Genomic DNA, 19307 nt, shown 5'->3' with positions numbered 1-19307 from the left:
GACTGTTGGGAACAAGCAAAAGAAACTGATTCTAAATGCTACCATTTCATTTTCAGACTCCATTTAATCCTAGGGAGAAACTAAGTTCAAGGTCCCCGGCCCTCGGGGAGCTGGGGACCTGCCACCAGCTGGACAGCTTCTGTTGTAGGAGGCAGCTGAGTCCAGACGTCTCAGGGACACGTGCGAGGAGACAACTGTTTAAGGCCAGATATCTCAGAGAAAACTTGCCTATCTTGCTGGCGGGTCAGGCAAGCTCCTGCTCTCAGGCCCAGGAACCTACTGCTGTCCAGATAGCTGGAAACTCCCCGGTTCAACCCGTTACATCAAAATATAATTGCGCAATGTTCCAGCCCACCCTGCTGCCCCTCACTGTGTGGTTTCGTTCTTTTTGTTTGCTTGTTTTTCCGAGACAGGGCCTCTCTGTGTAGCCCTGGCTGTCCTGGACTGGCTTTGTAGACCAGGCTGGCCTCAAACTCAGAGATTCTCCTGCCTCTGCCTCCTGAGGGCTGGGATTAAAGGCGTGCACCACCACGGCTGGCTCATATGGTTTCTGTTCTTTTGATACGCTGTACAGTGTCTTTTCAGGGTTGTAGTTCATTTCCTGAGTCATTTCTGCACTCACGATAGAGCAGTACCAGCTTGATTACAATAGTTTCTTTTGCTTATATTTTTTGGTTATTTGAGACAGGGTCTCTCTGTGTAATCCTGGCTGTCCTAGACTTCCTGTGTAGACTAGGCTGGCTTTGAACTCACAGAGACTGGCTCTAAGCCGGGCGTGGTGGCACACGCCTTTAATCCCAGCACTCGGGAGGCAGAGGCAGGCTGATCCCTGTGAGTTCGAGGCCAGCCTGGTCTACAAAGCGAGTCCAGGACAGGCAAGGCTACACAGAGAAACCCTGTCTCAAAAAATCCAAAAACAAAACCAAAAAAGGACTGGCCCTGGAGTTAGGTTGTGGCCTGCGTTCTCCAGAGCAAAGCATGGTTATTTAAAAATTTCCTCCAAAATCTCCTTCCTGGGTCAGACAGGCCACCTCACTCTGTGACAGGGAGAAGGAGAGAAAAACAGAGCAGGCCAAGAAAAACAGCGTGTGCTTTAAAACAGCTAAAAAGTAAACTAGTCCCAACAGAGGTCCCGGCTGCTGGCCGCATACTCCTCTTCTTGGTTTTACTGAACTCTGAATTACTTCCTTGTCTTAGATCTCTGAAACCTCGGCTAAAGTATAAACATTATCTCAGGATTTCTCAGACCATTGTGTAAATGTTCTGTTTCTCAGGGTTTGCAAGGTCACCGAATGTGGTTAAAATCTGCAAAAGCAATAAAATTTAGCTTAAAATTTCTAATGAGCCGGACCTGGTGGCTCATGCCTTTAATCCCAGCACTCGGGAGGTGGAGACAGGTGGATCGCGGTGAGTGTGAGGCCCGCCTGGTCTATAAAGTGAGTCCAGGACAGCCAGGGCTACACAGAGAAACCCTGTCTCAAAAAAGCAACAAAACAAAAACACATGTAACAGAAGGGTTGATAGTTAAAAGTCTACAGCATGCTTGTATGCAGCTTGGATTCCACTCCTGTTTAGGGAAGTAGATTTTGCTGTTGTTTTTGTTTGGTTTGGTTTGGTTGTTTTGAGACGGTCTGAGAAGCCTTGGCTGTCCTGGACTCACTTTGTAGACCAGGCTGGCCTCGAACTCACAGCGATCCCTCCTGCCTCTGCTTCCCGAGTGCTGGGATTAAAGGCGTGCGCCACCACCGCCGGGTGATTTTTTTTTTTAATATTTATTATGTAGAGGGCACCAGATTCTCCTTATAGATGGTTGTGAGCCACATGTGGTTGCTGAGAATTGAACTCAGAACCTTTGGAGGGGCAGGCAGTGCTCTTAACCTCTGAGCCATCTCTCCAGCCCCCCAAAAGATTTATTTTAAATGTGTTTATGGTATCATTATTATCTTTCTTTCTTATTTATTTATTTATTTATTTTTTTATTTACCGAGACAGTGTTTTTGGACATAGCCCTGGCTCTCTTGGAACACGCTTTGTAGACCAGGCTGTCCTCAAACTCATAGAGATCAGCCTGCTTCTGCATTCTGAGCACTGGGATTACATACAGGCGTGCGCCAACCACACCTGGCTTCTAGTTTTTTGTGTTTTTTTTTTGTTTGTTTGCTTTTGTTTTTTGTTCTTGAGACAGGGTTCCTCCGTGTAGGCTTGCCTGTCCCGCGGACTCACTTTGTTGGCCAGGCTTGCCTCGAGATCCGCCGGCCTCTGCCTTCCGGAGAGCTGGGATCACAGGCGCGCGCCACCGCGCCCGGCTCCTCCACTTCTTTCTTTTCCTTTGGAGACAGGTGGGCGCCGCCACGCAGCTCTAACCCCAGGCTCGGCTGCGAGGCGTGCATTCCCCGCAGCACCCGCGAGGCGGCGCTCGCCCCGGCCGGGCCCCACTTGGGGTCGCCAGTGCACACGCGCGGTGCCTCTCTTCCCGCCCACTCGACTCCTCCGGGCGCGCGCACGTCTGACGTAACCAGAGGCGCCCCCCCCCTCCCCCGCGAACCCGAGCGGAAGTGCAGCGAGCTCCGCGCGAAGGTGGGAGGGAGAGGCCGGAGCGGAGGACGAAGCGGATCCGGAAGTGGGATCGGGAGCGTCCCAGGAGCCCGGCGGCCTCGCACTTTGGGGGACGGGAAACGGCCGCGGCCGGGAGGGCGTGGCCCCGAAGGCGCAGGGCTCTGTGATTGGCTCGCGGCGCGCGGCGCGTGCGCGGATTGGCCTGCGCGGGTCGAGCGGTGAGTCTCCGGCGCGGCGGTTGAAATTCAAAAGTGGCGGGCGTGGCGGGTGGCCTGGCTCCGGGGCCCGGCGGCGCGAGCCCGAGAGAGGACGCGGCTCCGCGGGACGCTCCCTCTGCAGCCCGGCCCGTGCGGACCACCATGGGCACGCAGGCGCAGGTGAGTGCCGCGGAGGACACCTCCCGCCGGCCGGGTGGGTGACAGACAGGTCGGGGGGGGGCCATGGCCGCCCGCGAGGGGAAGACCCTGCAGGGGACGCCGGTGTCTTAGCTCTCTCTCCGGCACTTTCCCGTTTCGAATCCTCACGCGCGTTCGGCATGTCTCCGCTCCTCGGTTCTTAACAGTTTGCCTGTGGGAGAAGCGAAGAGTTCTGGGAGGCTTTTGTCTGTCGTTCGCACGGCACCATCCCTGAGGATGCACCGCCGTGTCGCCTTCCCTTTGCCGCAGGATCGGGTGGAGGGAGGGCAGGGAAGAAACGAGGCCGATCTACCCAAGAGGAGGATTGCTTTTCCCCAGTGGGACTGGTCGACTGGTTTAATGGCTGCCCTGCCCCACCCACAGCCATCTGAGGTGTATTGTGTGTGGCAGTTAATGTACTGAGCTCTAGTGCCAGGAGAGGCCCGCCTGCCTGCGCTCTGTGCTTGCTAGTATTTCAGTTTAGATGGACTAACATGAAGAGAGAGACTCTCTGGTAACGCACAGCCATAAAGGAGACCACGGCACGCTGTCAGGTGACAGTAAAACTATAGTGAATGTTTTCTCGGGTCTGTCCATGCAGTATTTCCAGAACACCTTTTGTGCGTCCTGCACAGTTGTGCGTATGTAGGAGACAGAGGTCCCAGCTTACCAGGGAGCTAACGTTCACCGGGGAGACAAATAAATAGTTTGTATGTCTGCTGGAGGGCGGCGAAGGGCAGTTGAGAAAGGCTTCTAGCGGGTCCCAGGGGAAGAAGAAAGCTAAGAGGAGGAGTACCGTCAGTTAGCTAAGGCGCGGCGGCTAAACACTGTAAGGAGGCGCTCTGTGGTACAGTGCTAGGTGAACATCCAAACACTCAGCCCTACACCCCAACCCCACCCCTGTCAGTAATCCGCTGAAGCAAGCACGACAAAACCTTTCTGAAGTCCTGTGCAGAGGCTGAGGCGAGGGTTTTGTGCATCCAGCCAGTGAGTGATACACTGTCTAGAAAAATGAAGAAAACAACCCCAAAAGAAAGACAATGTAAAGATGGTCTAGTGACAAGCGTAGCCCAGGCTGACCTGGAACTCAGCGATCCACCTGCCTCTGCCTCTCAAGTGCTGGGGGATCAAAGATGTGCGCCACCACCGCCGGGTGTGAGGGATAGCAGTTTTGGGGGAATGGTGGAAGTGAAGTTTGCTTAGGGGCTACGTTGACCCAGTGAATGCCCTGGGTCGGTAGCTCTCAGCCTTCCCAGCCCTGTGACTCTCTAGTGCAGTGCTTCATGTTGTGACCTCAGCCTTAACACTACGGTCCTTGCTACTTCATAACTGTAATTTTGCTACTGTTATGAGTCGTAACTATCTGATATCCAGGAAATCTGATATTCGACCCCCAGGAAAGCGTGATTTGACCCCCTCAAGGGGTCGTGACACACTGCCATAGATAATATTCTTGAGAAGTTTTGCGCAAATGGCTGTCCAGCCACAGGGCAGTAGCCGCCACAGAGCAGTGTCAAGAGAGGAGTGCTTGAGTTAGAGGAAGCTGTGGTGTCTGCTGTACTGACTGGGATGACTGTGGAGAGTGGGAAGTCATGTGAGATGTTGGAGCGGGTTGAGGCGGCTCTGATCTGGTGCTCCAGGCCTCCTTCTAGGGTCTTCTGGAGTGAAAGGGTTGCAGATCTACTTGTGGATCTGAGTGTTGAGTGCTTCTGACAGCCGAGCTCACTGTCTCCTTTCAGAGGGAGAGCAGAACTCATGGTGGTTAGACTGTCCTGGATAAATAAGCGTTGGGGTCACCAAGCAAACACCAAGGTAGTGCTTTCCAATTAATCAGCAATAAAGTTCCTTTTGTAAAAGTTTTATTAATTTATTTTATGTATAGGAGTACTCTGTTCTGCTTACAGACCAGAAGAGGAGAATTTAGATTCCATTACAGATGGCTGTGAGCCACTCTATGGTTGCTGGGAATTGAACTCAGGACCTCTGTGAGAGCAGCCAGTGCTCATAACCACTGAGCCATCTCTCCAGCCCCAAAGTTGCCTTTTTTTGTTACTTTGGCTTGTCTAGAACTGGCTATGTAGATCAGGCTGCTGCCTCTGCCTCCAGAGTGCGGTGATCAACACTGCTGGCTGTTGTTGTTGTTGTTGTTGTTGTTGTAGTAAAAAGTATGAGAACCAAGTTAGTGAACATCTTGTTTGTTTTTCAAGACAGAATTTTTCTGTGTAACCTAGGCTGTCCTGGACTCACTTTGTAGACCAGGCTGGCCTCGAACTTGCAGCGATCTGCCTGCCTCTGCCTCTCGAGTGCTGGGACTAAAGGCATGTGCCACCATGCCTGGCTGGTTTTGTTTTGTTTTTTTTTTCCGAGACAGGGTTTCTTTGTGTAACCTTGGCTCATATAAAAAAACTTATTTTAAAAATTTATTTATTTATTATTTATAAAGTACTCTGCCCGCGTGTGTGCCTACACGCCAGAAGAGGGCACCAGATCTCATTGTAGATGGTTGTGAGCCACCATGTGGTTGCTAGGAATTGAACTGAGGACCTCTAGAAGAGCAGCCAGTGCTCTTAACCTCTGAGCCATCTCTCCAGCCTCCATTTTTAAATTTTTATATAAATTTATTTATTTATTCATTTTACATCCTGATCTTAGCCCCCTTCCTCCTCTCTCATCCCGGTCCCTCCCTGCCTCCCTCCCTCCCTATTTCTCCTCCCCTACTCTTTGGAAAAGGGGATCTCCTACCTCCCTACCCACCCACCCTAGCGCATCAAGTCAGGACTGAGCGCATCGTATTCCACTGAGGCAGGGCAAGGCAGCCAGTGGGAGTGATTGAAAACAGGCTGAGGGACAGCCCCTGCTCCACCTACTAGGGGACCCACATGCAGATCAAACTGCCACCTGTTACGTATGTGTGGGGACCTAGGTCCAGTCCATGCATGTCTGTGTTTGGTTGGTGCTTCCATCTCTGTAAGCACCCATGGGTCGAGGTTAGTTGACCCCTCAGGTCCTTCTGTCCTTCCCTCCCACTCTTCCACAGGACTCCTGAGCTCTGCCTGTTTGGCTGTGGGTCTCAGCATCTGTTTGGATCTACTGCTGGGTGGAGCCTCTCAGAGGACAGCTGTGCTGGGCTCGGGTTGGCTGTCTCCCACGGGGTGGGGCTCAGGTTGGGCCAGGCGTTGGTTGGACATTCCCTCCATCTCTGCTGTCTTTATCCCTGCACATCTCGTAGGCAGGGTAAATTTTGGGTTGAAGTTTTTGTGGTGGTTTGGTTTCCCCCTCCCTGCACTGGGAGTCCTGCCTGGTTAGAAGGTGGCTTCTTCAGTCTCCGTGAGCCCTGCTAGGGTCACCCCAGGAGCCTACCCTGTCATCCGTCTCCTGCTTGTCTCAGAGATGCCCCCCCCCTTAAAAAACACATGGGGGGTGTCTAACTTTTGACATTGTGGTGTCACATTGTCATCTGCAAACAAGTGTGGTTTGTGGATACTGTTGAAACACTAGCAAGTATGGCCTTTAAAGAATTAGTTACTTTTAAGTTACAGGGCTGGCATTGCCCTCCTCCACCTATGTAGCTCATGGACTGGAATTTTATGTAGCTAAGGATGACTGGCCAGGATGGCTTCTTTCTTTCCATCTATCTATCGATCTATCTATCTATCTATCTATCTGAATGTATGACAGAAGAAGGCATCAGATCACATTATAGATGGTTATGAGCCACCATGTGGCTGCTGGGAATTGAACTCAGGACCTCTGGAACAACAAACAGTGCTCTTAACCACCGAGCCATCTCTCCATCCCCCAGGACAGCTTCTCTTAAGGCTTCTGTACAGGAAGCCAGTCAGCTAAGTGCAGATGGCTGAGGGAGACTAGACACAGTGGGAGGCCCACGTCCATGTTCACTACTGTACAGCTCAAATAGTGCTGCAGTCTCCTACCACCTTGTACATGCTAGGTTTGCAAGCAAAGCTATGTATTTACTGATGTGTGTGTGAGTGTGTGTCTACGTCTTGTCTGTCAGTGTGTGTGCGTCATGATTCCTAAATGTCACACTTGGGCATTAGGTTTGGCAGTAAGTGCCTTTACCTCCTGAGCTACTTCACCAGCCTCTATTATTTATTTATTTATTTATTTAGGTTTTTTAAACGAGTTTTTTTTATTATGTGTATAGTGTTCTGTCTGCATGTACACCTGCAGGCCAGAAGAGGGCACCAGATCTCATTATAGATGGTTGTGAGCCACCATGTGGTTGCTGGGAATTGAACTCAGGACCTCTGGAAGGGGAGCCAGTGCTCTTAACCTCTGAGCCATCTCTCCAGCCCCTTATTTTGGTTTTTTGAGACAGGGTCTCTCTGTGTAGCCTTAGTTGTCCTGAACTCACTTTGTAGACCAGGCTGGCCTTGAACTCATAGCCATCTACCTGCCTCTGCCTCCCGAGTGCTGGGATTACAGGTGTGCGCCACCACACCGGCCTTGCCTCTATTTTTGTGCCGGGGATTAGTGGCTCCTGATGCATGGTCCACTCAGGCTATACCTGGCTTTTGTCTTTTGTCTTTTGTCTTTTGTCTTTTTTTCCCCAATTTCAATAAACACAGCCTTATTAAGTTGCCTAGGCCAGCCTTGAGTTTGGAATCTTTCAGCATTGTGCCTAACAAATATTCTTTTCATGAAGCTGGACCAAAACCAGTTTAGCTAGGCTTTACTGTTCTAGCCGAGCCTGCGCCTGCCATTGCCTGTTTAGCTCTGCTTCTCCCGGGTGAGTTCACCGCAGGCGAGCTCCCAGCTGCTCCCGCTGTAGACCTGACACGACTCAGCCAGTGCTGGTGTACAGGAAACCCCTCTCCAGTCTCTGTACAATGTCGCCAACTTCAACAGTTCTGTCCTCAGAGACACTGTTGTACCAATAGCTGGTACGGGGCACAGACAGAGCTTGAGGGCCTCGGCTGCTGGGTACACGTGTCCCCAGGTTCACACCCCAGGCCAGCCGGCGTGCCAGCAGGACCTGGCCAGCACATACACTCAGTCCCTCAATAGTTTTACAAAACTAAACTAAATCAGACCCTCTTCCTGTGACATGGTACTGATCTGTGGATGGCACCCTGGGGTGCTCAGGCCTTGGCAGCTCAGGCCCTCGCTGAGCTCTGTGAGACTGCAGCCTGGCACTCAGGTGCATCCTTCGCACCTAGTCTCGGGAGCTGGTGAAGTAGATTATTTAAGGTCTTGGCTTTACCTTCAAGGGCTTTGTAGCTGTTCTGTCCTGTAGAGTGTTTGTCTTCCGGGAGTATCTGACTGTGTCTGCTTGAGTTCAGCCCTGACAGGCAGCTAAAGTCCAGCCTCCCTCTAGCCTTTCCCTTGACGTGCTTCCCAGCCCTCTGCCCTGCCCTGCTGCTGTCGGTGCCATTTAAGTGGCACGCAGGCCAGCTGTTGGCACAAGTGACTCTGTCAGTGCTGCTAATAGTCAATACTGAAAATTAAGTTTGAGAGGCGCTCCAAAAGGAGACTTTGTGGGCTTCTGGTTCTGTCTGTTGTTTTGTTTTATGAGCAGGGTTTCTCCGTGTGGCCTGGCTGGCCTGGAATTAGGTCTGCACACCAGGCTGGCTTTGAACTCAGTGATCCGCCTGCTCTGCCTCTCAAGTGCTGGGATTAAAGGTGTGCACCACTGCCTTCTGGCTTGGTCCTGTCTTAAGAGTCTCTTCCCAACAGAGGCCCCCTTTGTTGGAAGTGAGGAGAAACGGAGAGCTGAGGACGACAAGCCTGGTCAAGTCTTCCTCCCGACTGCCCCTCCCAGGAAGCAAGCTCAAGAGGGGTCCTGACGAGATGGAGGGAACCTTGGAGCCTGCAAAGGTGAGGGGTTTGGAAAACAGAGAGTAAGAAAGTGTGTGTGTGTGTGTGTGTGTGTGTGTGTTTCAGAGAGAGAGAGAGAGAGGCGGGCGGGGACACAGGTCACAGTGGAACCCTCTCCTTATCTCTCCCCAGAAACGGATACGAGGCTTGGGTGCAGTGACCAAGGTTGACGCATCCCGCCCCAGAGGACCACTCCTCAGCGCTGCGGCCCAGGCCCAGGCCCGCACTGCAGGTGGGCTGGGGAGCCGGGGCGTGGAAGTGCTCTTGCTCTTGCTCTTTTCTGTTGGAACTGTGTCTGCTTTTGAGTTCTCTTGGTTCAGAATTGCAAAGGCGGAGGCTCTTAGGTGAGGCCCCTGCTCCCGCCTGTCTCCTGCAGTCGGCTCCGTCCAGGGCAGCTGCGTGCGCTAGAGAGGAGATGGAGAGACGTGGTGGGACGGCAGGCACATACAGGTGCCCAGCTCAGCGCTGTTTGCTTGTTGAGTTTGGGCATAGTGGGTCGTTTCTGGTCCTAGAAGTGCCATGAGGAGCTGGCCAGACATGTAAAGGACAAGGGGTGTGTCTTCTTCTAACCCTACAACATGTGTCAGTCCGTCCCGAGAGTGAGTGTTCTCCTGTTCCTCTCTTCCACCCTCGGACAGCTTCGAAAGCACCTAAGAAGCCAGGACCTCGCGGAGCCACTGCTGTCAGTACAGGTAACAGTGCCTCCGCGCCGTGGCTGAGCAGGCCAGGGTCCTGTATGGGGGAACACTGGCGGCGGGCTCTGGTCCCTCGGCCTTCTGTGGGGGTGTTCTTGGGATCGAGTCCAGGCATTGCACGAGTTAAGCAATGCTCTAGGCTAGGCCACAGTACAGCCCTGTGTGTGTGTGTGTGTGTGTGTGTGTGTGTGTGTGTGTGCACATGTGCACAGAGGGAGGCACTGAGTCCTCGGGGGCTAGAGTCACGGTGGCTGTGAGTCCTGACTAGGACGATGGGAACCAGGCCTGAGTCTCTGAGAGCAGCAAGTGCTAACTGCTCAGCCACTTCAGCCCAGCCTTCGTGGCTTTTGTTTTTTCTTTTGAGTCTCACTGTAGCTCATGTTTTTCCAGCCATGTCCAACATATAACTAATTCTATGTCAACTCTAACTCTCTAGTGCTGAGGAACCAGAAGCCAGCTCCCACTGCTCCTGCTCCAAAGCCTGCAAGTAGGTGACAGACACATGAGCACTGGGTGAAAGGCCGGGGTGGGGAGATGAGGTGTGAGTGCCCGGAGAGCCCCATCTACTGCCCCGTGTGTGAGGAAAGAGGTAGAAATGGTGTGAGGTGTGGGGGCCTGAAGAGAGGAAGACAGCATGGGTGGAAGGGCAAGACTCCTGACCTTTGCCCTCTGTGCGCATGTCAGCGGCGGCGGCTCCTGCGGTGGCGGGGAAGAAGCCGGGCAAGCGGCCGGCCTGGGATTTGAAGGGTCAGCTGTGTGACCTCAATGAAGACCTAAGGCGCTACCGGGAGAGGACCCAGGCCCTGGATCGGGAGAACCAGGGCCTTCGGGAGCAACTCAGAGAGGTGCAGGAGCAGGCCACGGCCCTGGGGACAGAGCGGAACACTCTGGAAGGGGAGCTGGCCATCGTACGGACCCAAGCCGAGCAGGGCCAGCAGAAACTGGAGACTCTGAATGCCCGCGTCGTGGAGCTGGAGGGATGGCTGAGCACCAAGGAGAGGCTGGTTCAGGAGCTCCAGCGAGAGCAGCTGCAGCTGCAGGAGGAACGGCGCGCCCTGGGCGCCCGAGTGGAGGAGCAGGAGGTAAAGCCAGCGCCTGCCAGAGTGGCTCCCTCCCCAGCAGACCTGGGCGCCCCCACCCAAGCCCTCCGAGCAACCCTTCCTGCTGCTCCCCCTCCTCTGCTCACAGCCCAGTGTCTGTGTGTCGTCCTCCCCCCCCCCCCCCCCCCAGCCCCATGCCTGTGAGCTCGGGCGAGCCTTCGCTGAACCTGAAGCTCACTGCTGTGGCTGGGCTAGCAAGCAAGGTCCCAGCACCCTCCGGCCTCTGCTCCCCAACCCTGGGGTTACGGACTCAGCCAGCCACACCCAGCTGGGAATTCTACCTCAGGCCCTCCTGCTTTCACAAGCATGGGAGTGCTCTCCTTCCCTGAGCGGCCTCCGCAGTCACGAGGTCCACGCACCCACTCTCCCACCTCTTCCTTCCCAGACTCTGGAGTCCGTGGGGCTAGAGACCCACCGCATGGCACCTGGCCTCGCTCTCATTGTTTCCTTCCCACCTTCTCTTTCTCCTTTCCGGGCAGAGGAGGTTGCAGGCCTCAGAAGCGGCTCTGTCAAGCAGCCAGGCAGAGGCGGCATGTCTGCAGCAGAAGACAGCAGCCCAGGAGACCTTGTTGGCTGAGCAAGGGGACCGGCTCCATGGGCTGGAGATGGAGCGCCGGCGGCTCCACAACCAGCTGCAGGAGCTGAAGGGCAACATCCGGGTATTCTGCCGCGTGCGCCCTGTCCTCGCAGGGGAGGCCACTCCGTCCCCCAGCTTTCTCCTGTTTCCCCCTGGCCCTGCTGGACCCGCTGATGCCCCAACCCGCCTTAGCCTCTCGCGGTCTGATGATCGGCGGGCAACCCTGACCGGGGCACCAGCACCCCCTACCCGCCATGATTTCTCCTTTGACCGGGTGTTCCCACCAGGAAGCAGGCAGGCCGAAGTGTTTGAGGAGATCTCCATGCTTGTCCAGTCAGCACTGGATGGCTACCCCGTGTGCATCTTTGCTTATGGACAGACGGGCAGTGGCAAGACCTTCACTATGGAGGGTGGGCCTGGGGACGACCCCCAGTTGGAGGGGCTGATCCCACGGGCCCTGCGGCACCTGTTCTCTGTGGCCCAGGAGATGAGTGGCCAGGGCTGGGTGTACCGTTTTGTGGCAAGTTACGTGGAGATCTACAACGAGACCGTCCGAGACCTGCTGGCCACCGGGACCCGGAAGGGACAAGGGGGCGAGTGCGAGATCCGCCGGGCAGGCCCGGGGAGTGAGGAGCTTACTGTCACCAACGCACGCTATGTCCCTGTCTCCTGCGAGAAAGAGGTGAGGGCAAGTAGGGGCTAGAGTGGAGGAGCGGGCAGAGTGTGCAGACACACACAGCGGAGGAGGAGGGAGCACTGCGGCCGGGTGGGCTGCAAGGCTCACAAGCAAAGGAGCGGAAGCAGTGTGCGGAGGTGGGCGGTTGTCACCAGGCCACTTCCGGGCGTGTCTCAGCACTCACTTCCTGCTGCTTCTGTGTCTAAGTTCACCCTAGCCAGGAGAGTTCCTGGCTGTCCTGTCTCGGGGCTCCAGGGGCTGCTCAGTTGCTCAGCAGGTAGTGTGGTCACTTGGGTTTTTCTTCTCCTTGTCCTCTCTTTTGGTTTTCCTGAGACCGGGTTTCTCTGTGTAGCCCTGGCTGTCCTGGAACTCACTCTGTAGACCAGGCTGGCCGAGAACTCAGAGAGCCGCCTGCCTCGCTGAGATTAAAGGCGTGCGCCACCACTGCCATGGCTTCCTTTTCTTCTTTTTGAAAGTATTGCACTTTTAGCCCAGGCTGGCTTTGAACTCAAGGCAATCCTCCTGTCTCAGCCTCCTCAGTGCTGGGGTTACAGGCCCAGGCCACACAGCTGGCCTGTCTGCTGAGACATGGCTCCCTCTGTGTCTCCGGGAGTCGTGAACTTTCAGTTCTCTGCTTCAGCTTCGCAAGCAGCTGAGACCGGCTCTGGGCGGCTGTGTCTCAGTGTGTGTCGACACTTACTCCTGTTGTCAGTCTGTGGTGTTCCAAGAGAGCCGGGGGTGGATTCACTTATTGCCACTGGCATGAGCACGTCCTGGCTTCTGCTGGACTCTACCCTGTGCTTGTCCCGTCCTCAGGTGGAGGCCCTGCTCCATCTTGCCCGCCAGAACCGGGCTGTGGCCCGCACTGCCCAGAATGAGAGGTCATCACGCAGTCACAGTGTGTTCCAGCTGCAGATTTCTGGAGAGCATGCTGCTCGGGGCCTGCAGTGTGGTGCTCCTCTCAACCTTGTGGACCTGGCTGGGAGTGAGCGCCTAGATCCTGCCTTAACCCTGGGCCCTGGGGAGCGTGATCGTCTTCGGGAAACACAGGCCATTAACAGCAGTCTGTCAACACTGGGGCTGGTCATAATGGCCCTGAGCAATAAGGTAGGAATGGATGGATGGCAGGCAAGGCGTGGGGCCAGTCCTCAAGAGCTGTGGAGAATCCTGCCCTACCCTGCTGTGCCCCTGACTGACCCTCAGGAGTCCCACGTGCCCTACCCTAACAGTGCCCCTGACCCTCAGGAGTCCCACGTGCCCTACCCTAACAGTGCCCCTGACCCTCAGGAGTCCCACGTGCCCTACCCTAACTGTGCCCCTCACCCTCAGGAGTCCCACGTGCCCTACCGAAACAGCAAGCTTACCTACCTGCTGCAGAATTCTCTCGGTGGCAGTGCCAAAATGTGAGTAGAGGGCACCCTGGAAGCACTGGGAGCTACAGACTTGAGCTGAGGAGGAGACAGACAGCTGTGTGCGTGTTCTCAGCCTTTGCAGGCCACTGATGCTGCCTTGGGCCTCTCTCTCTACAGGCTCATGTTTGTGAATATTTCTCCTCTGGAAGAAAATGTCTCCGAGTCTCTGAACTCACTACGCTTTGCCTCTAAGGTACAATTGCTGTCCTTTGTTTTAGTTTTCTATTCTTGTGACAAGACATGGTGACCAAGGAACCTAGAGAAGAGTTGATTTGGGGCTCAGTGTCAGAGGTCAGAGCCCATGGCCATCAAGGTGACAGCAGGGCAGCAGCAGGCCTGGGCTTGGCTCAGTCGCTGAGCGCTCACATCTTGAGGCACAGCCGTGAGGCACGCCACTGGGAATGGCGTGGGCTTTGGGACCTCAAGGCCTTCCAGCCCCATCCTCCCTAAACAGTTCCACTCCTGGGTCCCAAGTGTTGAGGTTTCTGAGCCTACGGAGGCCGCTCTCATTCAAAGCATCACACCTGCCCCACCCTGAGGACTCCTGACTGCGTGCGGCCTCTCCATCATCAGCCTTGATTCTAGGCATCCTGGGGAGGACCCACCCAGCTCCTTTTTGTTTTTGTTTTTTGTTTTTTGAGACAGGGTTTCTCTGTGTAGCCTTGGCTGTCCTGGACTCACTTTGTAGACCAGGCTGGCCTCGAACTCACAGCGATCCACCTGCCTCTGCCTCCTGAGCACTTGGGACTAAAGGTGTGCGCCACCACGCCCAGAGTGTATTTTCTAGTTCTATCTGTTTAGTGAAATACTCCTTGAGATGGAATTGCCAGACCAAAAGAGATGTACATCCAAGCTCTACACCTCACCAGGGGCTGACAGCACGATGGGTAGGCAGGACTCAGTTTCATTACTTTCCGCCTTGCTGGGTACTTCTTCCCTGGGGCTTCCCCTTTTCCTGAGGGTAGAGCTCTTTCATGAGCTCTGACTGTATTTGGAGTCTGATCATGATTGGGTCTGCCTTCTGCTTGGTGAGGTCAATAAAAAGTCAGGTGATTTTTTCTGTCTGTTGTCACCTGTCTGGGCTGGAACCTGGTCCTTGTCACAGTAAGCATGGGCTGTGTGACCAGCCTAAACTCAAGAACAGTGAGCAGGCTTAGTCATGTGTGGTGGCACAGGCCTTTGTCCCAGCATTCAGGAGGCTGAGGCAGGCAGATCTCTGGGTTTGAGGCCAGCCTGGTCTACAGAGTGAGTTCCAGAATATCCAGAGCTATGTAGAGAAACCCTGTCTCAAAAGAGAGGAGAGGGCAGCGCTAAAGTGATGCACAGGTTTGACAGGTGGCTCAGAGGTTAAGAGCACTTTGGAGCCGGGCGTGGTGGCGCACGCCTTTAATCCCAGCGCTCTGGAGGCAGAGGCAGGCAGATCGCTGTGAGTTCGAGGCCAGCCTGGACTACAAAGTGAGTCCAGGACAGCCAAGGCTACACAGAAACCCTGTCTCGCAAAATCAAAAAAAAAAAAAAAAAAAAGAGCACTTTGGTCCCCTCCTAGCACACGCGTGTTGGCTCACAACCATCCCAACTCCAGTTCCAGGGACTGCCACACCCTCTGCAGGCACCAAGTATGCACTGTGGTGCAGGCAAAACACTCATATGAAATACATATAAAATAAATGAAACTTTTAAAAAATTATTTAGTGTGTGGGGATGTCAGGATTTGTAGGATTTTAGGATTTGGTTCTCTCCTTCTGCATGGGCGCTAGAGATCAAACTTGGGTTGCGTCATCAGATTTGGTGGCAAGCACCTTTCTGAGCTGAGCTGTTTGCCCCCAGCCTAACATCGGGTGGTAAGTCAGCTTCTCAGGTGAGTAAAACGGGCTGATGTTGAACTGACCCTCCCGCCGCTCTCTCAAGTGCGGGGACGGTAGGCGTGTGCCACTTGCCTGTCGTGAGCTTCTGATGTCCACGTAAGTTTCTCCAGCTGCCTCACAAGTGTCTGTTACACAACACAGAGGAGGAGGCTCTGTTGTGTGTGTGGAGCGCTCGGTTCCACTCTTCACTTAGCTGGTGCCTTGTTGATAGGAGCCTGTAGCACCCTGTGCTTGGATTTGGCTGCTGCGCACTCTTTTCTCAGTTTTGCTCTTTAGACTTAGAAATTTGCTTTGGTGAGGTTTGTAATTCTAGCTCAAATTCTTGTCCTCTAGACAGGACAGTGGGTACGTCAGTGACATCAGGGAGTGCCCACAGCCTAGCTCTGCCGCTACTGTGTGTTCACTTAGCTTCCTTTCTCTTTCTGCTAGTGTTAGAGAGCTAGCCCAGAGCTGTGTGTGTGTGTACGTACGTACGTATGTGTGTGAACCGCCACTGAGCCACGCCCTCCGCTGCTGCTATTAGCTCTTCTTTCGTCTGAGACAGGGTCTCAGGTAGCCTAGGCTAGCTTTGAACTCCCGCTTGCCTGTCAATTGCTGAGACCAGAGCTGTGCGCCAAACCAGGCTCCTAGATTTCTAACTGGTGATTTATGAAATAGTAATCCTGTTGAGATTTATTTATTTATTTATCTATCATATATACATAGTGTTCTGTCTGCATGTCCAGCAGAAGAGGGCACCAATGCTCATTACAGATGGCTGTGAGCCACCATGCGGTTGCTGGGAATTGAACTCAGGACCTTTGGGAAAGCAGCCAGTGCTCTTAACCTCTGAGCCACCTCTCCAGCCCGAGATCCGTTATTTTATTAGAGGGGTTTAAAGTAGTGGTTTCTAACCAGTGTTCGTTGGTCAGGACTCTTCCATGAGGAACTCTCCCTCAGCTTGTAAAGCTGTAGCTCAACGATAACTGTGGGTACAGCTCTGTGAACACTGTGGTAAAGCAGAGGCGTGAAGGGCGCATCAGAGTTATGCTTATATGCCGTGTAGTCTGTTAAGCTTTAAAGCTGCAAATCTTAATTTAACAGTAAGTAATTGCGGGGCTGGAGAGATAGTTGAGAGGTTAAGAGCACTGTCTGCTCGTCCAAAGGACCCAGGTTCAATTCCCAGCACCCACGTGGCAGCTCACACCTGTCTGTAATTCCAGTCAGTCCCAAGGGACCTGACACCTTCATACTAATGCACATAAAATTTAAAAAAATAAATGAATTATAAAATAAAGTAATGGCTAAAATGTGGTAACAATTACCTGAACTATTGGGGGGCAGAGGGGGGCAGATAGCGCCAAATAGTCATTCAGATCTTCAATTTGTCAAGGACACGTAGAGTATGAAGTGCCATGAAATGAGGGGCACCGATACTGGTGAGGTGGCTATATTGTGTAGGAAAAGGTGGGTGCAGAGTTTGTTTGTGTGTATGAGTATTTTGAGAGCTGTATTTCTGTGCCTTATGTGTGCCTGGTGCTTAAAGAGACCGGAAGAGGATGCTAGATTCCCCAGGGCTGGAGTTAGAGACAGCTGTGAGCAGCTGGGTGGTTCCAGGGTCCTTTGGAATACAGCCAGGGCTCCCAAAATGTGTGTGTGTGTGTGTGTGTGTGTGTGTGTGTGTGTGTTGTTTTCTTAAGATTTAGGGGTGTGAGCCAAGCCAGGTGGCACATGCCTTTAATTGCAGCACTGGGGAGGCAGAGGCAGGTGGATCTCTATGAGTTCAAGGCCAGCCAGGTCTACATAGTGAGTCAGAGACAGCCAGAGCTACACAGAGCAACCTTATCTGAAAAAACCAAATCAAGCAGCAAAGATTTGGCTGGGTGTGGTGGCAAATGCCCTTAATCCCAGCACTCAGAAGGTGGAGACTAGTGAGTCTGAGTCTGAGGCCAGACTGGTCTACAGAGTGAGTTCTAGGGCAGCCAGTGCTACAAAAAGAAACCTGTTTCCAAAAAAACAAGAAAAAAAAAAGGTTGAATTTTATGTGAGTGACTGTTTTGCTTACTTAAATGCATTTGTACTTGGTGTCTGAGGAGGTTGGAGGCGTTGGGTTTTTTGGAACTGTAGTTAGTAGTTGGTTATGACCCACCATATAGGTGCTAGCAACAAACCCAGGTCCTCAGCCGGACATGGTGGTGCACACCTTTAATTCCAGCATTCTGGAGGCAGAGGCAGGCGGATCGCTGTGAGTTTGAGTCAGGACAGCCAGGACTACACAGAGAAACCTTGTTTTGGGAAAAAACAAAAAACAAAAACCCAGGTCCTCTGCAAGAGCAAGTTCTTTTAAACACTGAATTCTCACTCCAGCCTCAAGATGCTGAGTTCTTTACTTGTTTTCAATACTGAGCTCCTATCCTGAGCAACTCCAGCCGTGACTGTAGCGTCTATGGGGATGGGGGCGCCTTACCTATTTGACATCTATATGGGAGTGCTGCTTGCTGACTTGTTCTTTGTGTGGCTTGCTCAGCCTGTGTGTCTCCCCTACCCCAACCCCCCCACCCCGACGTTTCTCTGTGTAGCCTTGTCTGTCCTGCACTCACTTTGTAGACTTACAGCAATCCATCTGCCTCTACCTTCCGAGTGCTGGGATTACAGGTGTGTACTACCACCACACCTGGTTTCAGCCTGTTTTTTTTTGTTTTGGTTTTTTGGTTTTTTTTTTTCCGAGACAGGGTTTCTCTATGTAGCATTGGCTGTCCTGGACTTACTTTGTAGACCAGGCTGGCCTCGAACTCACAGTGATCCACCTGCCTCTGCCTCCTCAGCCTGCTTTCTTATCCACCTCAGGACCTGCCTGCCCAGAGTTGGCACTGCACACAATAATGTGGGGCCTTCCTATATCAACCACTAATTAAGAAAAGGCCTTGTGGTTTGCCCACAGCCTGATCTGATGGGTCATTTTCTCAACCGAAGTCCCTTCAATGTGGGCTTGTGTCGCGTTGACATAAAAACTAGCCAGTACTACAGACCTTCAGCCTTCAGGCATCTGGCCTCCTCCAGTCCAGTGGACATAGTGCTTATCTTTCCCCGTGCCCAGGCTGAGCCTGCCTTCATAGTTCTTATTCGGGGAGTCAGAGGGCGGCCCCAGCGCGGGCAGAACGGCAGATTGTTGTGCTTCCCTGCAGACTTTGATCCTGTGAACCCTGTTGTTCCACAGGTGAACCAGTGTGTCATTGGTACTGCTCAGGCTAATAAGAAATGAAGACGGGGCCTGAGCCTGATTCCTGTGAGAAGAGAACGTCTGTGTCTGTGTTTTGATGTCAGTGTACTCGGTGGGGGTGGGGTGAGGTGCTTTTATTGGGTAGACAACATTATGTACCTAACTATCAAATAAAATTTGTTGTACAATTGTTTCTCTCTTAGTCTTAGACTTCTTAGTTGTGTACAGGTGTCTCCAGAGTGTGCACATGTGCACCAACTGCATGTCTGGTTCCCTGAGTTCAGCAGAGGGTTTCAGGCGCTCTGGAACTATCCTTAGGGGTGGGTGTGAGCTGGGGTGTGGTTCTGGGAACAGAACCTGGTCCTCTGGGAAGGCAGTAAGTGCTCTTAACGGCCAAGCCATCTCTCCAGCGCTTGTTACTGCTCCCAAAGGTTTTATTAATATCAGTAGCTGCCAGAGGAAATCTTGTAAGCAAACTCCTGTAAGCATGTAGAAATGTCCATTCTGACGTGCTTTGCTGTCCTGATATCTCTTCTCCATCCTCAGCACAGCGAACTGTGCTCATAGCTGCCCACACCGAGCCCACTGTCACCAGTTTCTTAGGCCAGCCTGGGCTCAGCCCCTACAGGAATGACCTTGTCTGGTGTGAAAGTGCCTTGACGCTTCACAGTCTCCTCTTTACCCTGCCCACCCGTTCGAACCATGGTTTCCTGCCGCCTGGTGCCCATTGGCTGGCGTGGGTGCGTCGCCGCCCGGGTACTAGCCCCCAGCCTCCTTCCTCTCCCAGGAGGAGCACAGCCATCCTAGTGCTCTCCGGGCAGGAGTGAGTGGCTGTCCGCCCAGGTGCACCGCACAGGCGGGGCCACGCGTGCGCAGAAGGGTGGGGCGACAGGAAGAGTGAATGGAGAGGGCGGTGCCGTGTGTGGAGGCGGGGCTTGGGGTGGCCACGGGGGCGGGACAGCTAGCGGATGTGGCATGGGGCGGGGCCGGC

General features: G+C 53.5%; 1 protein-coding gene across 2 annotated transcripts; it reads left to right on the top strand.

The window, feature by feature from the left end:
* The first annotated feature begins 2634 nt into the window (after nucleotides 1-2634).
* On the top strand, nucleotides 2635-18504 carry KIFC1 (kinesin family member C1). 2 transcript variants are annotated; one of them, XM_084753739.1, is made up of 11 exons: nucleotides 2635-2774; nucleotides 8652-8792; nucleotides 8925-9024; nucleotides 9431-9484; nucleotides 9924-9974; nucleotides 10172-10569; nucleotides 11067-11846; nucleotides 12657-12947; nucleotides 13170-13243; nucleotides 13370-13445; nucleotides 18314-18504. In XM_084753739.1, exons 2-11 carry the CDS (start codon nucleotides 8766-8768, stop codon nucleotides 18356-18358), a joined length of 1896 nt encoding a protein of 631 aa, XP_084609865.1. In that variant the 5' UTR covers nucleotides 2635-2774; nucleotides 8652-8765; the 3' UTR covers nucleotides 18359-18504. The 2 variants fall into 2 exon arrangements, with proteins under 2 accessions (XP_084609865.1, XP_084609864.1); XM_084753738.1 differs by lacking the exon at nucleotides 2635-2774 and adding an exon at nucleotides 2781-2933.
* Nucleotides 18505-19307: the final 803 nt, after the last annotated feature.

The sequence above is a fragment of the Acomys minous genome, assembly GCF_964271855.1.
Source record: "Acomys minous genome assembly, chromosome: 13".
NCBI lineage: Eukaryota > Metazoa > Chordata > Mammalia > Rodentia > Muridae > Acomys > Acomys minous.
This window is presented reverse-complemented; position numbering and strand designations above follow the sequence as displayed.